The following is a 19,520-nucleotide window of genomic DNA, read 5'->3' on the forward strand; positions in this document are numbered from 1 at the left end:
TTCTATAAAGATTTACAGCCTCAGAAACCCTGTACAGTGTCACTATGAGTCAGAACCAACTCCACAGCTCATCACTACGACCATCACCATCTTATTTGTGGTGGGTCCCTGTAGTGTATCTGCCTAGTCCACCAACATACTGAAAGTCTAACAATTTAGGTTTTTTGCTTTTTTTGTTAACACATTTATTTTTAATGATTCATTCATCAGTTAACTTGTTTATTCATTCATTCATTAAGTATCTATTTAGAACTTAGACGTGACAGGCAATAGACTAAGTGACAAATATTCTGTAGACATGGTCCTCATCTTGAAAGATCTAACAGTCAGAAAAAGTTAGTATTTTTCTTCAATTTTGAGAAAATTTCAGCAACTTTTCTTCAAATATGTAGGCTTTCGTCCCAAATATTATCTTCTTCTGGGATTCCAATTACATGTAAATTACATGTAAGTTGAACTAGTTGATATTTTCTCTGAGGTTAACTTTTGTTCTCTGCTTTTCAAACTTTTGTTCTTTGCTTTTCATATGTCTTCAAGCTCAAGACTTATTTCTACGATCTGCGTGAGACAGAGAACTGAGAGTTTTGAAAGAAGAATAACAAGATAGGAAATTCTACAGGCTTTGTTGAGAATAGAGCATAGCAAGAACAAGAGTAGAAGAAGGGAGACCAGAAGAAGGCTACTGTAATGTTCAGGTAGGGAAGAACAGTGGCCTATATAACGGAAGTGGTACTGAAAGTAGTGAGAGGTAGACAGATAGCAGATTTATTTTAAAGGAAGGAAACAAGAGGATTTGGAAATGAATTACATGTGGTATATGACAGACATATGACTACTGGTAACATACTTTTTTTATATTTTTTTAAAAACTTTTTATTTTGAATTGAGTGAAGGTTTATAGACAAGCTCTCAGTTTTACACTCAACAAATCATACACTTTGTTTCTTCTCAGTGATTGCATTCCCCTCCATACAACAGTTATCCCACTTTCTTCCTATGGTTCCACCCAGTTTCCCATTCCTTCTCAACTCTGTCCTTATGTAAAAGTTGCCCTTTTGATTTTGAATAATTGATCATTCTGTCATTAACAGTGAGCATACCTTACTAGTGTTGCTGTCCCAACTGTATGCCCATCTACTGCTTGGCTGAAAGCTGGGACACAAGGGTGAGTTCCTTTCCAGAGTGTTTAAGGGCCATAATCTCAGGTTCCTCCGGTCTCTTTCTGACCAGTAAACCCAATCTTTTCTTTTCTTTTTCTTTTTTTGAACTGAGTGATAGTTTATATGGGAGAACATCGGCTTTACATCATAGCTTCATTGCAATGATTACAATCTCCTCCGTGCATCATCATGTAACAATATTTGTTTCCATTCCCTCTGTTGTTTTTTTTTTTTTTGGGGGGGGGCAGGTGAGGGTATGGTGGTGTACACAAAAACACTCAGGAATATATAATAATTTAAACAACCAAAGGGCACATTCTGCAAGCCTGCCTCCTGGCTGCCAGCTCTCAGTCCCTCTCTTTCCATGAGTCTAGAGTCCTCAGCTGCTCCCTCTCTCCATGTCTTCATCTCTGGTGTCGCTGCTTCTCTGGATGGGGGCCCGCACTCCACTTGAGCTCCTCTCCCCTGATGGTCCTAGGGTCCTCTCTTTCTGTACTATAAGATTAACTAGTCCCCCATTTCTGCCACAAAACTTCTATCCTTACAGTTGTGACAGTTGCAATTAGTCATGATAACAATTACTCACTACTGAATAATAAGAATCTTATCCCCATCTCTTCTCACCAGGCCCATCTTGACAAGATGAAAACTATTCAGTGAGGACTCTATCTTCCTCCACACACTCTTAAACTAAACTTCCTCTTGAAAACTTGCAAGCCACTCACTTTGTGCCTTAATCACTCCCTCATTTTAAGTAGCCAATGTCTAAGTTGCTCGTCTCTATCTACCTTGTGTATAGAGGGGCTAGCACTGATACTTGATGTAAAGACTCCTTCCCTCTCAGTTGGTATTTTGAGCTACTACAACCATATGTATAGGTCAAGTTCATCAAATTGTAGCAATTTACAGTTGTTTCCTTTATCAAAAAATTATTATTCTTTTATATTCCTCTAGTCAAGTTCTGATTATCAAGCCATTGAGGCTAGGTCAAATGGGTACAATCTGCAAGTTTGGGCATTCTTTGCGTGTCCCCTCACTTCATATCAGCTGGATATTTCACTCTCAGCTCTAGCCCTCCAAAGCTATTTCCTTGTCCATGGGCTCAGGAGTTCCCAGGCATCACTGCACTTCATAACAACCAGCGCTTCCTCTTCTCTCTCTCATCTCCAGGTCAATGGGAGTCTATGGAACGTGGATGAACTCATTGCTACCTTTTCCCCTCTTCCACTCACCAGTTGACCAACATTGTCACCAGCAATCTTAACATGGCTGCTCATGTGTTCCCTTGAGTTTCAATCTTAGAGGGGGTTTGTCCTAAAGGAACTTGATTACTTGCTTTGAAGGCTCCCCAGCAAACAACTTACTTCTTCTTGTAGTAGCCAATCATACTGCCATTTTTGTTTTGGGTTTTTCATGCTGATCTTTCTTTGAAGATGTATCTTCTGTTGCTCTAGCTGTTCCAGGCTGGTCTGCTTGTCCTTTCTAGTGGGAATGTCCCACCTCAGAAGGTTCTGGATGAGGCTCAGGATTCCACCTAAGCTTCTACACACTGCAAAGTCTCTGTAAGAGGCCTATTTCACTGGACAAGTTCTAGAACTCCTTTTAGGTATTCCAATCAGTTATAGGCTAAAGACGAAGCCCAGTCTTTTTTTGAAAAATAATTTTGTGTTTTTTTCCATATATCCTGCCATTCTATCCGGGACCTTCTAATGTGATCCCTTTCAGTGTAATTGGTAGTGAGAGCAGAGCACTATCTAGTTCTTCTAGTCTCAGAGTCACAGAGACTGATGTCCACATGTTCTATTAGTCCCTTGGACTAACTGATTCCAAGCTTCTTCAATTCTTATCACTCTTATTTGTACTACACAAATGGAGAGACCAGTAACTTTTGGCCACTCATGAGCTTTTAAGATCCCAGACGCTACTCACCAAAGTAGATGTATAACATTGTCTTTGTGGACTATGTTCTGCCAATTGACCACAGTGTTCCCTGAGACTACATGCATTTTATTTCTTTCTAAATATTTTATCATGTTTCATGGAATTTCTACAAAAATAAAGGACACAATATAAGGAGCATGCAGGTTTTATATTTACTGAAATTTTGCCATTCTTATCCCCAGTATAATTGGCATGTGTACTAAATAAACAGAAGTAGATGGATGTATTTATTTTGGAAACCACTACTAAACTGAAGCAAAGCACTGATGAAATCCATCAATGCTATCCATTCAAATACAAGAAAGACTATATCAATCAAGCTTGAAAACCCAAACCACAGCTCTCAGGCTATTGGTTAACTCTATATCAAAATGCAGAAGAAAAACTCAGCTCATGAACCTCATTGGAAAGGCACACACCAAATTCTCCTAAGCATCATTAATTCTGTTACAAAGTGCCAAGGATTTGAATTTTTGATTCACATTTCCCACTATAATAAAAATCTTCAAAACTATCACCACCAAACTTGATATCAGAATTCTCTTCATGAATGTTTGGTACATTACATTATCAGCCTTGGCCAACAGCCAGGCACACTGCTTGTAAGACACTGAGTCTTTAACTGGGAAAACTTTTCCTTCCAGGCGGTGTACTACAAACATCCCCTCCACACCCACCCACCCAACCCACCTATTGTGTAGTTAGAAACTTCACTTTCTCTATATCTAAATCTGACCTGGTGTGCCATTGTAGGATGAGAACTGAACTGCTACTAAATATACAGGTGGTTCAAACCCACCAGCTACTCCTCAGAAATCCCACATAAAGTCACTAAGAGTAGAAAATGACTTAAGGGCACTTAACAAGAACAATTCTGACCAGGTGTAGTAGCCCAAGGCAAAATATTTTGCCATCCTATCCCAAAGAATCCTTCCTTTGTTAATCTGCCCTGTTCTAACAGCCAGCACAGGAAAACAATTAATATGTGATGTTTGTTATTAAAGCATAAAACTATTTTAATAAATCAAACGTGACTTTTAAACTAAGGGGCTCAAGGCCAATTCTTCCATTGTCAAACTAGAAAATATGGAAAGCTAAATTATATATTTTGCTATTGCTTAAAATAGTACTCTGCTTATTGCATCTCTAATGTTGATAAAGTATAAACAAGTTATTTTTCATTGTTTAGAGACACAATTTATCTCATCAAGAAGTAAGACAAACTGTACAACATGTGTGGAAACAAAAAACTAGGGCTGAATGAAATATATCTGTAGGAAAAGTGTGTGAAGCAAACCAAAAGCAAACCTGAAGGGAAAATAACTGATGGCATTTACACAACTGATAGAAGACTGAAGCAAGGTGACAACAAAAAGGTACCAAAATGGAAAATGTAGAATTCAGCAACTACATGCCTTATTTGTATCAGAGAAAATCCCTCTAGACATGTTTAAACAAGATATACAAGGTAAAGAAGGGATTTACAAAAGTGGGGCTTTCCTGAATTGTTGCAGCTTAGTTAAAAGGTTTATGATAGTGAACCACAAAGTGTTCTCTGGAAAAACATGTCAAAATTGTGTTTTCTTCCATTGCTAAGAAAGACTATAAATGTGAGTACTGTTGCTGGAGATAAAGATAAAATTCAGATCTATGCCTCAACTTTCTCTTACAACAATTCTTGGAATGTTAGCAATAGTCTTAAGAAGATTCCATCTGAACAGAAAAAGATGCCAAACTTTTCACAATAGTTCCATCCTCATTTGGAACTAACTATCAACATCATAATCTGCCAGTAAGTTCAAAATATTTCTAACCCCAATTAGGTTAGTTTTTGAAAAGAAAAGAGCACATCTTTATCTTTCATATCTTCTTCTACTATATAAAAGCATCTAACACAGTGTCAGATACAATAAATGCTCAATAGATTTCCATTGGAAATGAATAAATTTCATGATTCATTTTTTTCAAGAGGAGAGCGACTACAAAACAGTATTGGGTAAATAAAAGAAAGTTCAAATAACATTACTAGTCTTCTCTCTTGTCCCACACAACAGTTTTTAATAGGCTTTTGAATGTTTATGAATTAAAATTAAGTCAAGCATAGGCTAAAAGAACAAAGGCTATTAACTAAGTCTTACTTTGGAGAAGTTTCTTTTCTATGAAGCCTTATGTGACAGAATTCTCATAAAAAAATCCAAGCTCTCCTTTTTGTTCTGACTCTTCTCAGGTACTATGACATCTAGTACAACATCTATAATATTTATTGCTTTTATGTAATTTTGTATCTTTGTATAATTGCTCAAGTAGGCTTAGTTGTTTTGTTAAGTGCCATCAAGTTGGTTCCAACTCACAGGGATCTTTGTATAGGGTTCCTGAAGAACAGGTGTGAGGGGTGCGCTTAGCAGTCCAGTGGTTATCCTACAATGCCATACCAATAGTTCTAATACATAGTTGTTGTTATGTGCTGTGGAGTCGGTTCCAACTCATAGCGACCCTGTACAGGGTTTCCGAGGCTGTAAATCTTTACTGGAGCAGAAAGCCTCATCTTTCTCCCGTGTAACAGCTGGTAGTTTCGAACTGCTGACGGTGAGATTAGAAGCCTGATTCGTACATAGTTGTTGTTGTTGTGATGTGCTGTGGAGTCAGTTCCGACTCATAGCGACCCTGTACAGGGTTTCCGAGGCTGTAAATCTTTACGGGAGCAGAAAACCTCATCTTTCTCCCGTGTAACAGCTGGTAGTTTTGAACTACTGACCGTGAGGTTCACAGTCTGATTCGTAACCACTATGCTACCAGAGCTCCTTCATACATAGTAGGCACACAATAAAGCCTGTTAAACAAACAAAAGTTATAATTTTTCAATAACTAAAGATTTTGAGTGTCTTATCCTCACCTTTCTAAAAACATAATAGGTGCATACCTGTCCTCTTTATTGACTTGAGAATAATATGATCTCTGTCTGATTGCAGAATAAAAGGAGAAGGCCTCATTCAGATAGCTGGTCTCAGAGGTACGTAGGCTATAAGAAAAAAAACAATCAACTTTAAATTTGCAAGTGTCTCAAACTCTTCACCATGAAAAGATTCCACTTCTCTATATGAAAGGTCAAGAATGACCATCCTAAATTGGAATCAGCAAAGCAATAATCATATCAACTTCTAAAATATGTAAATTTATTAATAGTGATTTTTTAAAAAAGCCTTTCTACTGCTTTTAAGCCTTTTTGATGTCAACATATAGTATTCAAGTATACCCACTCTTCACTTTTTTTATTGACGATCTCGTTATCTGACATTTTGCATTTACAGTGGTTTCGAACTGCAGAATTTTTGGTCAGCAGTTGGGAGCTTACTCTTTGGTACAAAGATCTACAATCTGACGATTGTGCACATAATGACACACATCTGGTGGTAATGAACTCCAAGGTGTGAGGCAAGAGCAATGTAGGCTATGATGGTTAAGGTCATGTGGGAACCTGGCTTTCACAAATCTCAGTGGTTTGATAGTTATGTAATGATGCGATTTGGCAGATTTATAATGACACAGTCATTTTCCTTCCATTTTGTGATCTGATACAGTCATCTTACATTTTTGCATAAAGTCAATTTTTGCATTGAAAACCTACTCTGCTGAACCTAACCATGCTGAAAAATGAGTGGCTGTGTACTAATTCTTTAAAGGTACTCGCCAAACAACATTCCACTCAGTTAGATTTTACTCACCCAGGACCAGACCTTTCATAACCGTCACCAAATTCACACATAGTCACTTTTCCTTAGGCCAATTTACCTAGCTTTATTCAGAGAACCTACAAAGAGACTAACCCACATAAATCTTTAAGGGACATTGATAAGTTAAGTTCCCTATTAACATTTCTAATTTTATAAATGATTTTAGTGGTGGGAATTCCGGATAGCATACTAAAAGAAAAATATCTAGGAAAATGAATAAATTTTCTATCCTGTTAAATTACAAATTGTCCAAATAATTTTCTTATATATATGGCATTACTTAATGATAAAGAAATTAGAGTCCTAAAAGGAGTCCTCTTCTTCCCTTGTCTTATGGTGGTACTATGTAGATGTTATTGTTCTGAGGACAAAATCAGCTAACAAAACTCTCTTTATTCACCCCATGCTATCTTTTAGGTACGTCTTACTATTATAATTTTTCTTTTGCTTTTAAGATGAGTTTTTTAAAATACCTTATTGAAAACCACTCATTTATATACACGTTATGTCTATGCATATTATTAAGATTTAAGTGAACCCACAAATCTGTAAATCCAGTTAGTATTAATCATCTATCTAAAAACTAAAATCAAATTCTTTTAAGTTACACGAGAAATAAGTCTGACAAGACGAACTGCTTAGAAAGTTAGTTTTTGAAGTAAATAATGTTAATGAAGAAAGGTCATTTCGAAATGTTCAATCTGTTCTTAAGTATTCGAGTTTCATTTGTAACTCAACTATTGCCCCTTTTAAGAGGCGAGCATACTAACTACCTACGATCCAAAAGCCTGTGTTGTAAACAGGACTACACTTTATCTTTCCATGTGCAATTCACTTACTAATAATGGTAGTAGAGCTGCCCAATCTTGGAAGCAATTTCCCCTATTTGCCATCGCTTCAAGCCATACCGATTATCCAGGACTTGTCTGTTTGTATAGGAGATAAGAAATAGAAATAAGAGACTACACATTTCAAAAATAAAACCAATCTTGTACATTTATAAGATAAAATACCATCCAACTCAGAAAAGCTAATGAATTTTTCATAACACTTCAAAATAATCATTCAATTTAGTTTAAAAAACATTAATTAAAAGTCTATTTACAGTAAGTAGAAATATAAAGAGAGACTCCTCTGAGCTATTCTCATGAAAATGTAAAGCAAAACCTCTCAAAAAACTTTGCCCAATAAACACCACCTATTTTAGAATGAAAGTATGAATCATCCCACCTGTGTTGGAGTTCATCTGAACTATTTTAGATATACTACCATATGTCTTACCAAAAAACTCAGTTAAGAACATTTTTAAAGATTTTAAAAAACTGTATCTTAGATAAAAGTTTACAGAGCAAACCAGTTTCCCATTTGTTGTTGATAAGTGCTGTTGAGTCAGTTCTGACCCACAGCAATCCTGTATAGGATTTCTTAGGGATGGCTGGAGAGTTTCCCATTAGGTAGTTTGTATATAAAATGTTCTATGACATGGATTGCATTACCCAGGGTGAACCCATTTCTACCCGGGGTTCCCTGGTTCGTTTCATCTGAAATTTCTACCCCTTTTTGCCTTCTCATGTTTGCATTTGGGACAATGTTGTCCTTTTGATTTCAGATGGCTGATTCTTCTAAAGACTATGTTCCTCCCAGGTGATACTCTTTGTTATGAGCCTGTCTACTGTTTAGGTGAAATGTGGTCTCCAGGAATGCCATCAGTTCCAGGTCTGATGGGTGTCTTAAAGCCATGGCTTCACAGTTTCCTCCAATCTCTGTCAGATCACTAAGTCTGGTCTTTTTCGTGAATTTGAATTTTTGTTTGACATTTTTCTCCTATTTGCCTAGGACCCTCTGATATCACCTGAGTCAGAGCAGTTGTTAATGGCAGGTGGGCATCATCCAGTTAAAAACATTTAAAAATCTTAAATAAATAGACCCATTTGTTTTCATTTTGATCACACAGACTAAATATATTATTTTTAAAGCACCAAGAAGAAAAAAAGCAGAGGTAGTAAAGATGAAAACTGTGAGTAACATAACAGGGGCCCTTTATTCTCCTTTAACTATAAAATGCTTTACCGATGCTGCTGCTGAAACTTCCAGAGTTTGGTATAGACATCAAAAGTTCTTCCAAAATAAGACTGCCACTGCTTCTGTCCATACTGTGGCAAGTCTCTGTAACGACAAATAAATATATATCAATAAATTTCTGATGCTAGTTGGTAATTGTATCTTGCGATGGTAACTGAATAGATTTAAAGCATATGCATTTGAGGTGTTTTTTTTTTTAATGCCCTAATGGTTGGAATAGAAATTTTTCTGTAGCAAGAGTCCAGTTCTTTGCTAAACTTCCCCTCTTCTCTCTCAGCAGGTTTCTATCACTCTCTTCTCTTTCCCCAATTCAATTTATTCAAACTCACCTATAGGGTTAGCTTTCAAATGTTTATCTTCAACTCAGAAGTCTGCAGTGTGGAAAATACAGCTTAGGGAATATTCCCTAAACTGTATTGTATTCTCAACTATTTTATTCCCTCTCAATAAGATAAATATACATTCCCGGTCCTTAGGATTTGTGAATTAAAGTATATGCCTTGTAAGACAACTAATTCCCTACCCTAATAACATTCGGTTTGACCATACAACTTGCTTTGGTAAAAGAAATGTGACTGAAAATTCCCCACACTACATGTAAAGAGATCTAAGAGACGTTGTTACATGTTTTCACTTTTCCATTTAACCTATGACCATAGGTTTGCTCCGCAGTCTAGAACCCATAGTTGTTGTTAAGTACTGTTGAATCATTTCCAATTCATAGCAACCCTGCATAGGGTTTTGGAGGAGCAATAGTGGGTTTGAACTGCTGACCTTGTGGTTAACAGTCCAATGCTTATCTTATATTGCCATACTAAAACTCATAGTAACACAGATTTAAGGGACCTATAGAACTGTAGCCAACTTGCAGCTATCATTCAAGCTAGAAATAAATCTTTACTGGAGAACAGCACAAAAATATTGGTGTTACTTGTTACAACAATCCCTTTTTCAGGGTTACTGCTATAAAAACACCTAAATTATAAGGGTAAGTCAAACAGTATTGCCACAAAATAATAAAAACCTTTATTAAACAAAAATATCAAAATGTGAAGCTAAACTATTTCCCAACATCACCACTATCTAGGTCTTCACCCTTTTAAAGGCTGTGTTTCCATCTTTGTAACCCTTCTGGTGTGGCGCTGTAGGAGAAGCATAGGACCACAAGTTCAGTTTGAACCACAGAGTTGGCGGCTTAAATTCACCAATCAATCCTCAGAAACTCTATACTGGGTCTCTATGAGTCAGAACTAACTCAATGGCACTTAACAACTACAACCATTCCCAAAAGAACTCTGCACTCTTTGATTTACACCATGTCAAAATGGCAGTTTTGCATCCTCGAGAGACTCAAACTGTGTTCCTTTTTAAATGTGGAGTTTGGGGAGCAAAAAGAAGTCTGAAGAAGTAAGATCAGGGTTTACGATGGATGGGGTAAGGTTTCCCAAAGGAGTTCTCATAGGACAGCCCTTGATAAATTTGAAGAATGAGCAGGTGCACTGTTGTGATGAAAATTCTTAGACATAACTTTCCTGGCCTTTTTCTCACCAATGCAGTAATCAATTTTCTTAAAACTTCTTTATAAGAAGTCCCCAAGATCATCCTGTGACCTTTGAGAAAATCTATCAAGATTACCCCATAGGTATCCCAAAAAACTGACTATAACATTCTGAGCTGACCTCTCTGCCTTGAATTTAACTGACCCAGCAGAATTACAGAATTTTCAGAATTGAAAGGCACAACAATTTCTAATGCCCAACTGTAAAACATGAACCCATGATGTATGGAGTGGTGCTGTAGAATAAGCACTGGATAGCTAACTGCAACATCAGCAGTCCAACCCCACCAGCCACTCTAGGAAACATGATACATAGTCAATGTGAGTCAGAACAGACTCAATGGCACAAAACAACTATAAAAGATACACCTAAAAACTACTAGGACTCAGCCTCATACTTGTGGCAAAAACTCTGTGTTAAAGCCTTTAAGTAGGTTACCTTGTTGTTATGTGCCGTGGAGTCAGTTCCGACTCAGTGACCCTCTACAGGGTTTTTGAGGCTGTAAATCTTTACGAGAGCAGAAAGCCTCATCTTTCTTCCATGGAACAGCTAGTAGTTTCGAACTACCAACCTTGAGGTTAGCAGCCAGATTCGTAACCACTATGCTACCAGAGCTCCTTAAAGTACAAGTAATTAATTCTAGAAAAGACAGAACATGTCTCAAAAAATGACCGCACTTTGGGAAATTCAAACAGGAAGAGCAAACTTCAAAGACAAAAGAATCAGACTAGTACCTTAGAAACACTGCATTTTTGGCTTCCTGAGAGCATTTCTTGCCATTTCATCTTTACCTATTTTCTCTTTATGATCTTATGACCTATTCATAGAAGCCATGATCTGTGGCATTTTACTGTAGAAGGAATAAATTTTCCCAAATTTCCTTAATATTTCTGCTATAGGTAATTTTCAGAGGTCTAGGTCTTGAGGAGCGAGTCCTGGTGTGGCTCTGTGGGTTAATGCACCAGACTGCAGAGTCATTTGAGCTGCAGTGTCAGTGGTTCAAGCTCACTAGCTGCTCCCTGGAAACCCTATACAGGGTCGCTATGGGTTGGAATCAACTCGACAGCACTTCACAGCAACAACAGTAACAGGTCTTGAGAAAGTTGTGTTTATTCTCTGTTGTGTGTGTGCATGACAGGGGAAGAGTACTTTTTTTGGTTTTTGAATAAGCCCACTTGTGGACTTGACTCATCCTTACTAGAACAAGATATGATCTACTCTGGTTCTATGTTTGAAAACTATCCTTTAAAGTGTATGTAGGTCTCTTGGCAGAGAAGGAAGGAAAAATTAAATCCCTTTCTCACATCTACACAGAGATTGTCATTATTAGCATACCCCTTAAGAGTTGAACAGTTTTATAAATCTAGTACCAGATCAGCTGGATAAAGATGGGATCTTCACATATCTCTGAAACCTGATTTTCAGACACACTGAACCAAGGTATAGATTGCCAGAAAATTCTTCTTCTCTGTCTCAAGCAATAATGTTTTACTGGTGGACTTTATACCTCTCGGTATACAGACTGTATCAGTGACAATATTTCCTTCCCTACACATTTCTTATTACAATGTTTTTCAGAAGTGGTCTGTCTATATTATAAAGCAGTGTATAGAAGAAGGGCAGGTACTAATTTTCTAAAAGTGGGAGATTTTATCATTTACTTTTTGCTGCATAACAAAGCACTTCAAAACTCAGCAGCTAAAAACAAAAACCAATTATTACTTGCACTTTTGTAGGCTGGCAATTTGAGCTGATTCAGCTAGTCTTACTCAGACTCTCTAAGGTAAATGAGAATAGCTGGTGATCACTGGCCTCCTCATACAAGGGGGCTTCAAAAAGTTGCTGGGGAAATTACATTATTTCTTAATTCCAGTTTCCCACAAACTTTCTGAAGCTCCCTTGTGGGTTCTGTACTTGCCTGCCTGGGTTTGTTCATATAGGAATAGTTAGACAAGGTTTTCAAGAACAGCAAAAGAGAGAACACATTTAACTGAGCAATTTTCTTTGTATTTTTTACTTACTCAAGGTAATTAGTTTTATATTCTTTATACTCTGCCTATATTATCTTTTTTTTATGCCCAGTAAAACAGTCTGCTCTGCAGGAATCATGCAGAAAACAGTAATATTTCTGTTTTGAAATGGTTACTAAAAAACAAAACAAAACAAAAAACTATTATAGAATGGTAAAGATAAGGAAAAACTAATTTCTGGTTAAGTCAAGATCTCAGCTAAAAAAATGAAATGACAACATTAACTTAACCAAGAAAAATCTCAAACTGTCATATTTGTACTTTTAAATTGTTCTTCTGCTTTTTTTCCCCCTCTCTATTTGTTTATCTTAAGCATCATTTCTTTCACCAAGGACATATTTTCCAACTACTAATCCTTCTTCTTTTTCCTACCTTTGTATTCCAATCACTAGTAATTATCAACGCACAAACTTTTTTGCATGTTTGATCAATTTCAGACTGGAGAAGTTAACAGAATTCTTCAATTTTATCATCACTGGCTTAAGAGGCTGGTGCATAAATTTGAATAACAGTGGTATTAACTTGTCTTGCTTGTAGGCACGCGCTTATTATCCTATTATAGACAACCTTGTACTTCAACATAGATCTTGAAGTGTCATTTTTGACAATATATGTGATGCCATTCCTCTTGCATATTCCTGGCATAGTAAACCATAACTGTTTGATTCAAAATGGCCAATACCAGTTCATTTCAGCTTACTAATAACTAGAATATTCATCTTTATGTGTTCCATTTTATTTTTGACAACTTCCAATTTTCCTAGATTCATACTTTGTAAATACCTTGTTCCAATGATTAATGGATGTTTGTAGTTGTTTCTCCTCATTTTGAGTTGTGCCCCATCAACAAATGAAGGTTCTGAAAGCTTTACTCTATTCATATCATAATGGTCAACTGTACTTTGAGAAGGCAGCTCTTCCCCTGTCAAATTTTGAGTGTCTTCCAACCTGAGGGGCTCATCTTCTGGCACTATATTTGACAATATTCTCCTGATATTCAAAAGATTTTCAGTGGCTGATAATTCAGAAGTAGCCTGCCTCTTTCTTACTAGTGTCTGTTAGTCTAGAAGCTTCACTGATACCTGTCTACCCTGCTGCTATTTAATACCTCTAGCATAACAGTAACAGGTAAACCACCACAGTATGACAAACTGACTGATAAGCAGTGGAAGAAAAAAAAAAAATTAAGATACAATCTAATAGGCTAAAAAAAAAAAGAAGGTTTCTATAAAGTTGTAATCTGCAAGCCTTTTCTGATTTATAGCTATCAACTCTGTTGGTTAATGTGCGATAGATTTATGTCAACATGACTGGGCATATTCTGTGGTTTGGCATTTAAAGTATAGTAATCCTCCATGATGAGATCTGATATGCGCAAACAATCATTTGAACTAATATTTTCCTTGGGGGTGTGGCCTACATCCAATATATTAAACACTCAGGCAAAGCTTGCATGCTATGTACTAGGTCTGGATTATGTATCTGGCAAATCATCCAGCATTCAGTTCTTTAGACTGAAGCCAGTTGCTTGTTCTATTGCCTGCTGATCATGAGTCTTTAGCAACTGATCATCTTACCTGTCTGACCTGCCATCCTGCCTGCCGACTGACCTACCAATCTTGTTCATCAGCCCTGCTATTACATGAATCAAAGGCCTACTGCCTGACATCTAACCAACAAACATGGGACTTACCCACTTGTACAACTATATGAGACATTTCCTTGACATAAACCACTCTTTGGTACGGCACTGTAGGATAAGCAAAGGTCCATAACGTCAGTTTGAATTATAATGCCAGTGGTTCAAATATACCAGCTGTTCCTTGGAAAACCATACAGGGTCGCTATGAGTTGGAACTGACTAAAGAGTACTCAACAAAAACAACTCTCATTCTTTCTATATATACTTACATACATATACATACTGGCTTTACTAGTTTTGCTTCCCCATTGCTTATCTTATAGTACCATACTGAGGGGTAAGTTTATAAAGGGTTTTAGAGATGCTAAGGCAAATGGAAGAAATGAGGATGTACAAGAGCTAAACAGAAAATGTCAAAGGTCAACTCGAGAAGACAAACTCAAATATTATAACGATATGTGTAAAGACCTGGAATTAGAAAACCGTAAGGGAAGAGCGCGCTCAGCATCTCAAGCTGAGGGAACTGAGAAAAAGTTCAAACCTCAACTTGAAATACTGAAGGATTCTAAGGACAAAATATTGAATGATGCAGAAAGCATCAAAAGATGGAAGGAATACACAGTCACTGTACCAAAAAGAAATGTTCAATATTCAACCTTTTCAGGAGGTAGTATATGACCAAGAACCAGTGATCCTGAAGGAAGAAGTCCAAGGTGCATATAAGGCACTGTCAAAGAACAAGGTACTGGGAACTGACATAATACAAATTGAAATCTTTCAACAAACTGATATGGTACTGGAGGCACTCACTCATCTATGCCAAGAAATTTGGAAAACAATACCTGGCCAACTGACTGGAAGAGATCGTATTTACGCCAAGTCTAAAGAGAAGTGATCCAATGGAATATGGAAATCATTGGACAATATCACTGATATCCCATGCAAGTAAAATTTCATACAGATAATACAATGTATGGCTATAACCATACATTAACAGAGATCTCCAGAAATTCAAGCCAGATTCAAAAGAGGACATAGAACAAGGGATATCAATGCAGACATTAGATGGATCTTGGCTGAAAGCAGAGAATACCAGAAATATGTTTATCTGTGATTTACTGACTAAGCAAAGACTTTAGATTGTGTAGATCATGAAAAGCTATGGACAATATTATGGGGTATGATAATTCCAAAACACTTAATTGTGCTCATGAGGAACCTGTACATAGACCAAGAGGCAGTTGTTCAAACAGAACAAGGAACATTGAATGGTTAAAATTAGGAAAGGCGTGTGCCAGGGTTGTATTCTTTCACCATATTTATTCAATCTGTATGCTGATCAACTAATACAAGAAGCTGGATTATATGAAGAACATCACATGAGGATTGAAGGAAGACTCATTAACAACCTATGATATGCAGATGATAAAACCTTGCTTGCTGAAAGTGAAGAGGACTTAAAATACTTATTGATGAAGATCAAAGACCACAGCCTTCAGTATGGGTTGCATCTCAATGTAAAGAAAATAAAAATCCTCACCACTGGACCAAACAACAGACATATAAGTGAAGAAAAGATTGAAATTGTCAAAGACTTCCTTTTGCTCAGATCAACCACCAACACTCGTGGAAGCAGCAGTCAAGGTAAATCTGCTATATAAGACCTCTTGAAACTGTTGAAGAGCTAAGATGGCGGTTTGAGGACAAGCCTGATCCAAGCCATGATATTTTTAACAACCTCATATGTATGTGAAAGTTGGACAGTGAATAAGGAAGACTGAAGAAAAATTGATACATTTGAGTTATGGTGTTGGAGGAGAATATTGACATTACCATGGAATGCCAAAAGAACAAACAGATCTGTGTTGGAAGAAGTATAGACAAGTGCTCCTTGGAAGCCAGGATGGTCAGACTTTATCTCTCATACTTCAGATATATGATCAGGAGTGAGCAGTTCCTATAGAAGGATATCATTCATGTTTGTTAAAGTGGAGGGTCAGATAAAAAGAAGAAGATCCTCAAGGACTGGTACACTGGCAGTAGCAATGGGCTCTAGGTGTAGCAACAATTGTGAGGTTGGTGCAGGACCGGGTAGTGTTTCATTCTGTTGTATACAAGGTTGTTATGAGTCGGTACCAACTCGATGGCACCTAACAACAGCAACAACTTTACTATTCAGAGCTTTATTCTGGTTTTAAACTCTGAATATGTCACTTGATCATTATTACTATCATTTGTTGTTGTTGTTATGTGCCGTGGAGTCAGTTCTGACCCATAGCGACCCTGTACAGCGTTTCCGAGGCTATAAATCTTGACGGGAGTAGAACACCTCATCTTTCTCCTGCGGAACAGCTGGTAGTTTCGAACTGCTGACCTTGCGGTTTGCAGCCGGATTAGTAACCACTACGCTATCAGTAGAGATGGGGAATTAATGGTCCATATAGCGTAGTGGTTACGAATCGGGCTGAGAACCTTAAGGTCAGCGGTTCGAAACTACCAGCCGATCCGCAGGAGAAAGATGAGGCTTTCTACTCCCGTAAGGACTTACACCCTCGGAAACCCTGTTCAGGGTCGCTATGGGTCGGAACCGACTCGACGGCACTCAACAACAATAATTAAATTAAATGGAGTTCTATGAATTACACTGTAAGTGAAATGACCTTATATTTCACATTTTTCAAAAACATCAATGTCATAAATTGGCAGCTTATAATATTTTCCCAAGTCATTAAAACAATGGTTAAAACATAACACTAATTTCTATTTTTGTCTCCTCAACTCTCTATAAAAAGTCCAGAGAATAAAGAAGAATGCAGTACAATCAAACTTGATTCTCAGCGATGTTTAAAAATGTACCTTTCAAGTTTTTACAAACCATCCATATTTACTAAAATGTAATAAACTGAGACTGTTGATGCCTACTTATAGCTAAAATCCAAGTCCAATGTACACTTCATTCTTCTAAGTCTCTCTCTAAGGCATAATAGCACTGTTCCTAGCTTCTTCACCTTGTAATTCTGTAGAATTAAAAATTTGGGTCTTACAATTTTCTTGAAAGGGCTTCCTTTCCTTAGTTGCATCCTTAAATGCTTGGTTTTCCCAAAATATCTAGTTGTATATGAACATGTACTCATACACACGCTAAACTTTTGCTGAGAGAACTTAAATGGGTTGTGTGGGAAATTGTGATCAGTAAACTGTAGGCCGGGATTAAAATTCAAACTCTCTGACCCCTAATTCAGTCAGTGCTCATATCTATCTATGACACAGAAAACCAACTTCAGTTCTGATGCTACAATAGTAAAGTCCTTTTCTAGCAGTTCATTTGGTCTCTCAGGTCTTGGAACGCTGTTATCACCAACAAAGTTGCAGTGAAAGGCCAATGAATAAAGTTTCTGGTCAGGAAGCACATTGCTCAGTTTCCACATTCTTGTTTACACAGTGTGAAAATGGCACCAATCATTCTTCCCACAGTACTCTCTACTTCTTATTTGGGTTCAATAATTCATGGCAGTGGGTCCACAGAATTCAGACAACATATTCACAGATATGGGGTTTATTAAGGAAGTTAACAGGTTATCATACAGGATCAGAAATTGCTCAGGATACAGGTCTTGGTAAGGATAGTTCTTCTCTGCTGTGCCCACAGGTAAGTCTCTCTCTAGCCCTTGGCCTGGCTTCTTCACTGTTACGGCTGATGAATGCTCAAAGTGCACTACACATCGCTATAAGCATCAGCCCGAAGGCACTCATTTCTAGCTCTGTGGGTCAGCAAACCTAGTTCACCAATTAAGTGACTGGAGACACCCCAATCCTCAAGTGAGTCTCCTGCTAAAAGAAGCTGAGCTTTACTTGTTCTGTGGGTTGGGAAGTCAACTGTTCTGTTTCATACTATGCACTCTTGGTTCTTTACACAGGTTTTATGCCTATAAACAGGTTCCAAGAGCACAGTTAAGTGTTCCGCAATACCCATTCTTTGCACTGTGATCCATAGGTTGTCATCACCCCCAGCTGAAAATCCCTGCATAGTCAATAAAGCACAGGTAGGCATCTATTCTATGCTTCTAGCCAAAATCCATCTGACATTAACAATGACATCCCTAATTCCACATCCTCATCTGAATCCAGCTTGAACCTCTTGTAGTTCCCTGTCAATGTACTGTTTCAGTCATTTAAAAATTATCTATAGCAATATTTTACTTGCATGTGATATTAATACTGTCTGATGATTTCTCATTCCTTTGGGTCACCTCTCCTTGGAATGTGCACAAATATGGATCTCTTCCAATATGGTGGGGAGGTATCCTACTTCTAAAATTTCTTGGCATAGATGAGTGAGTGTATCCAGGGCTGCATCAGTCTGTTGAGAGATTTCAGTATGTACTCTACAACTTCCAGGTGCCTTGTTCTTTGTCATTGCCTCACTGTATCTTAAACATTTTTCTTCATTACCATTGACTCTTGACCATCTGCTACCTCTCGAAATGGTTGAACATTGACTATTTCTTTTTGGTACAGTGACTGTGTATCCTTTTCATGTTCTTTTGAAGCTTTCTGCATCATTCAATATTTTGACCCTGGAGTCCTTCAGTATTGCAGGTTGCGGCTTGAATCTTGTCTTCAGTTCTTTCCGCTTGCGAAATGCTGAATGTGTTGTTTCCTTTTAGTTTTGTAACTCAACAACTTTGTACATTTCATTATAATACTTGACTCTATCTTCACGAGCTGACCTTTGAGATTTTCTGTTCAGCTCTTTTAGCTTCTCATTTCCTCCATTTCCTCTAGTGTCTGATGAGAGCAAATTTCAGAGTCTCTTCTGACATCTATTTTGTTCTTTTTCTTCTTTCTTGTCTTCTTATGACCTTTTGCTTTCTATCAATGTGATATTTTTGATGTCATCCTGCAACTCTTCTGGTCTTGTTTAGCTTTTCAATGGTATCTACCCAAAGATGTAGTCAGTTTGATATTAGTATTCCATCTAGTAAGGTTCATGTGTATAGTTGTCTTTTCATTTTGTTTAAAAAAGGTACTTGCAATGAAGAAGTTACTGGTCTTACAAAATTCTATCATGTATCGTTTCTATCACCAAGACCATATTTCCCAACTATTGATCCTACTTCTTTTTTTCAAGCTTTGCATTCCAACCAATAATGATCAATACATCTTGACCCTCCAGAAGTTCTCTGTCAATGTACGGTTGCAGCCATTGTTGTATTAAGTTTAGCAAGATTTTACTTGCATGAAATATTAATGATATTGTCCAAATAACACTGAAATGGCAAAGGAGTAGATGGAAGATGGAAGCCAGAAGTAGTGACCTGGAAGATAAATCTCTCAATACCACTAAGATAGGAGAACAAGCAGAAAAACAGGAT

The 19,520-nt window shown here is 37.3% G+C and overlaps 1 protein-coding gene across 1 annotated transcript in view; it reads right to left on the reverse strand.

Moving 5' to 3' along the window:
* SCAI (suppressor of cancer cell invasion) overlaps positions 1-19,520 on the reverse strand; it is a 146,409-nt gene that overhangs the window by 42,904 nt on the left and 83,985 nt on the right. The window contains exons 4-6 of the mRNA XM_006834760.1: positions 8,903-8,998; positions 7,672-7,758; positions 6,022-6,120 (exon numbers count right to left, since the gene is read on the reverse strand). Of these exons, the coding sequence (XP_006834823.1) occupies positions 6,022-6,120; positions 7,672-7,758; positions 8,903-8,998 (282 nt within the window). The remainder of the gene's footprint in view (positions 1-6,021; positions 6,121-7,671; positions 7,759-8,902; positions 8,999-19,520) is intronic.

The sequence above is a fragment of the Chrysochloris asiatica genome, unplaced genomic scaffold (assembly GCF_000296735.1).
Source record: "Chrysochloris asiatica unplaced genomic scaffold, ChrAsi1.0 scaffold00014, whole genome shotgun sequence".
Classification (NCBI taxonomy): domain Eukaryota; kingdom Metazoa; phylum Chordata; class Mammalia; order Afrosoricida; family Chrysochloridae; genus Chrysochloris; species Chrysochloris asiatica.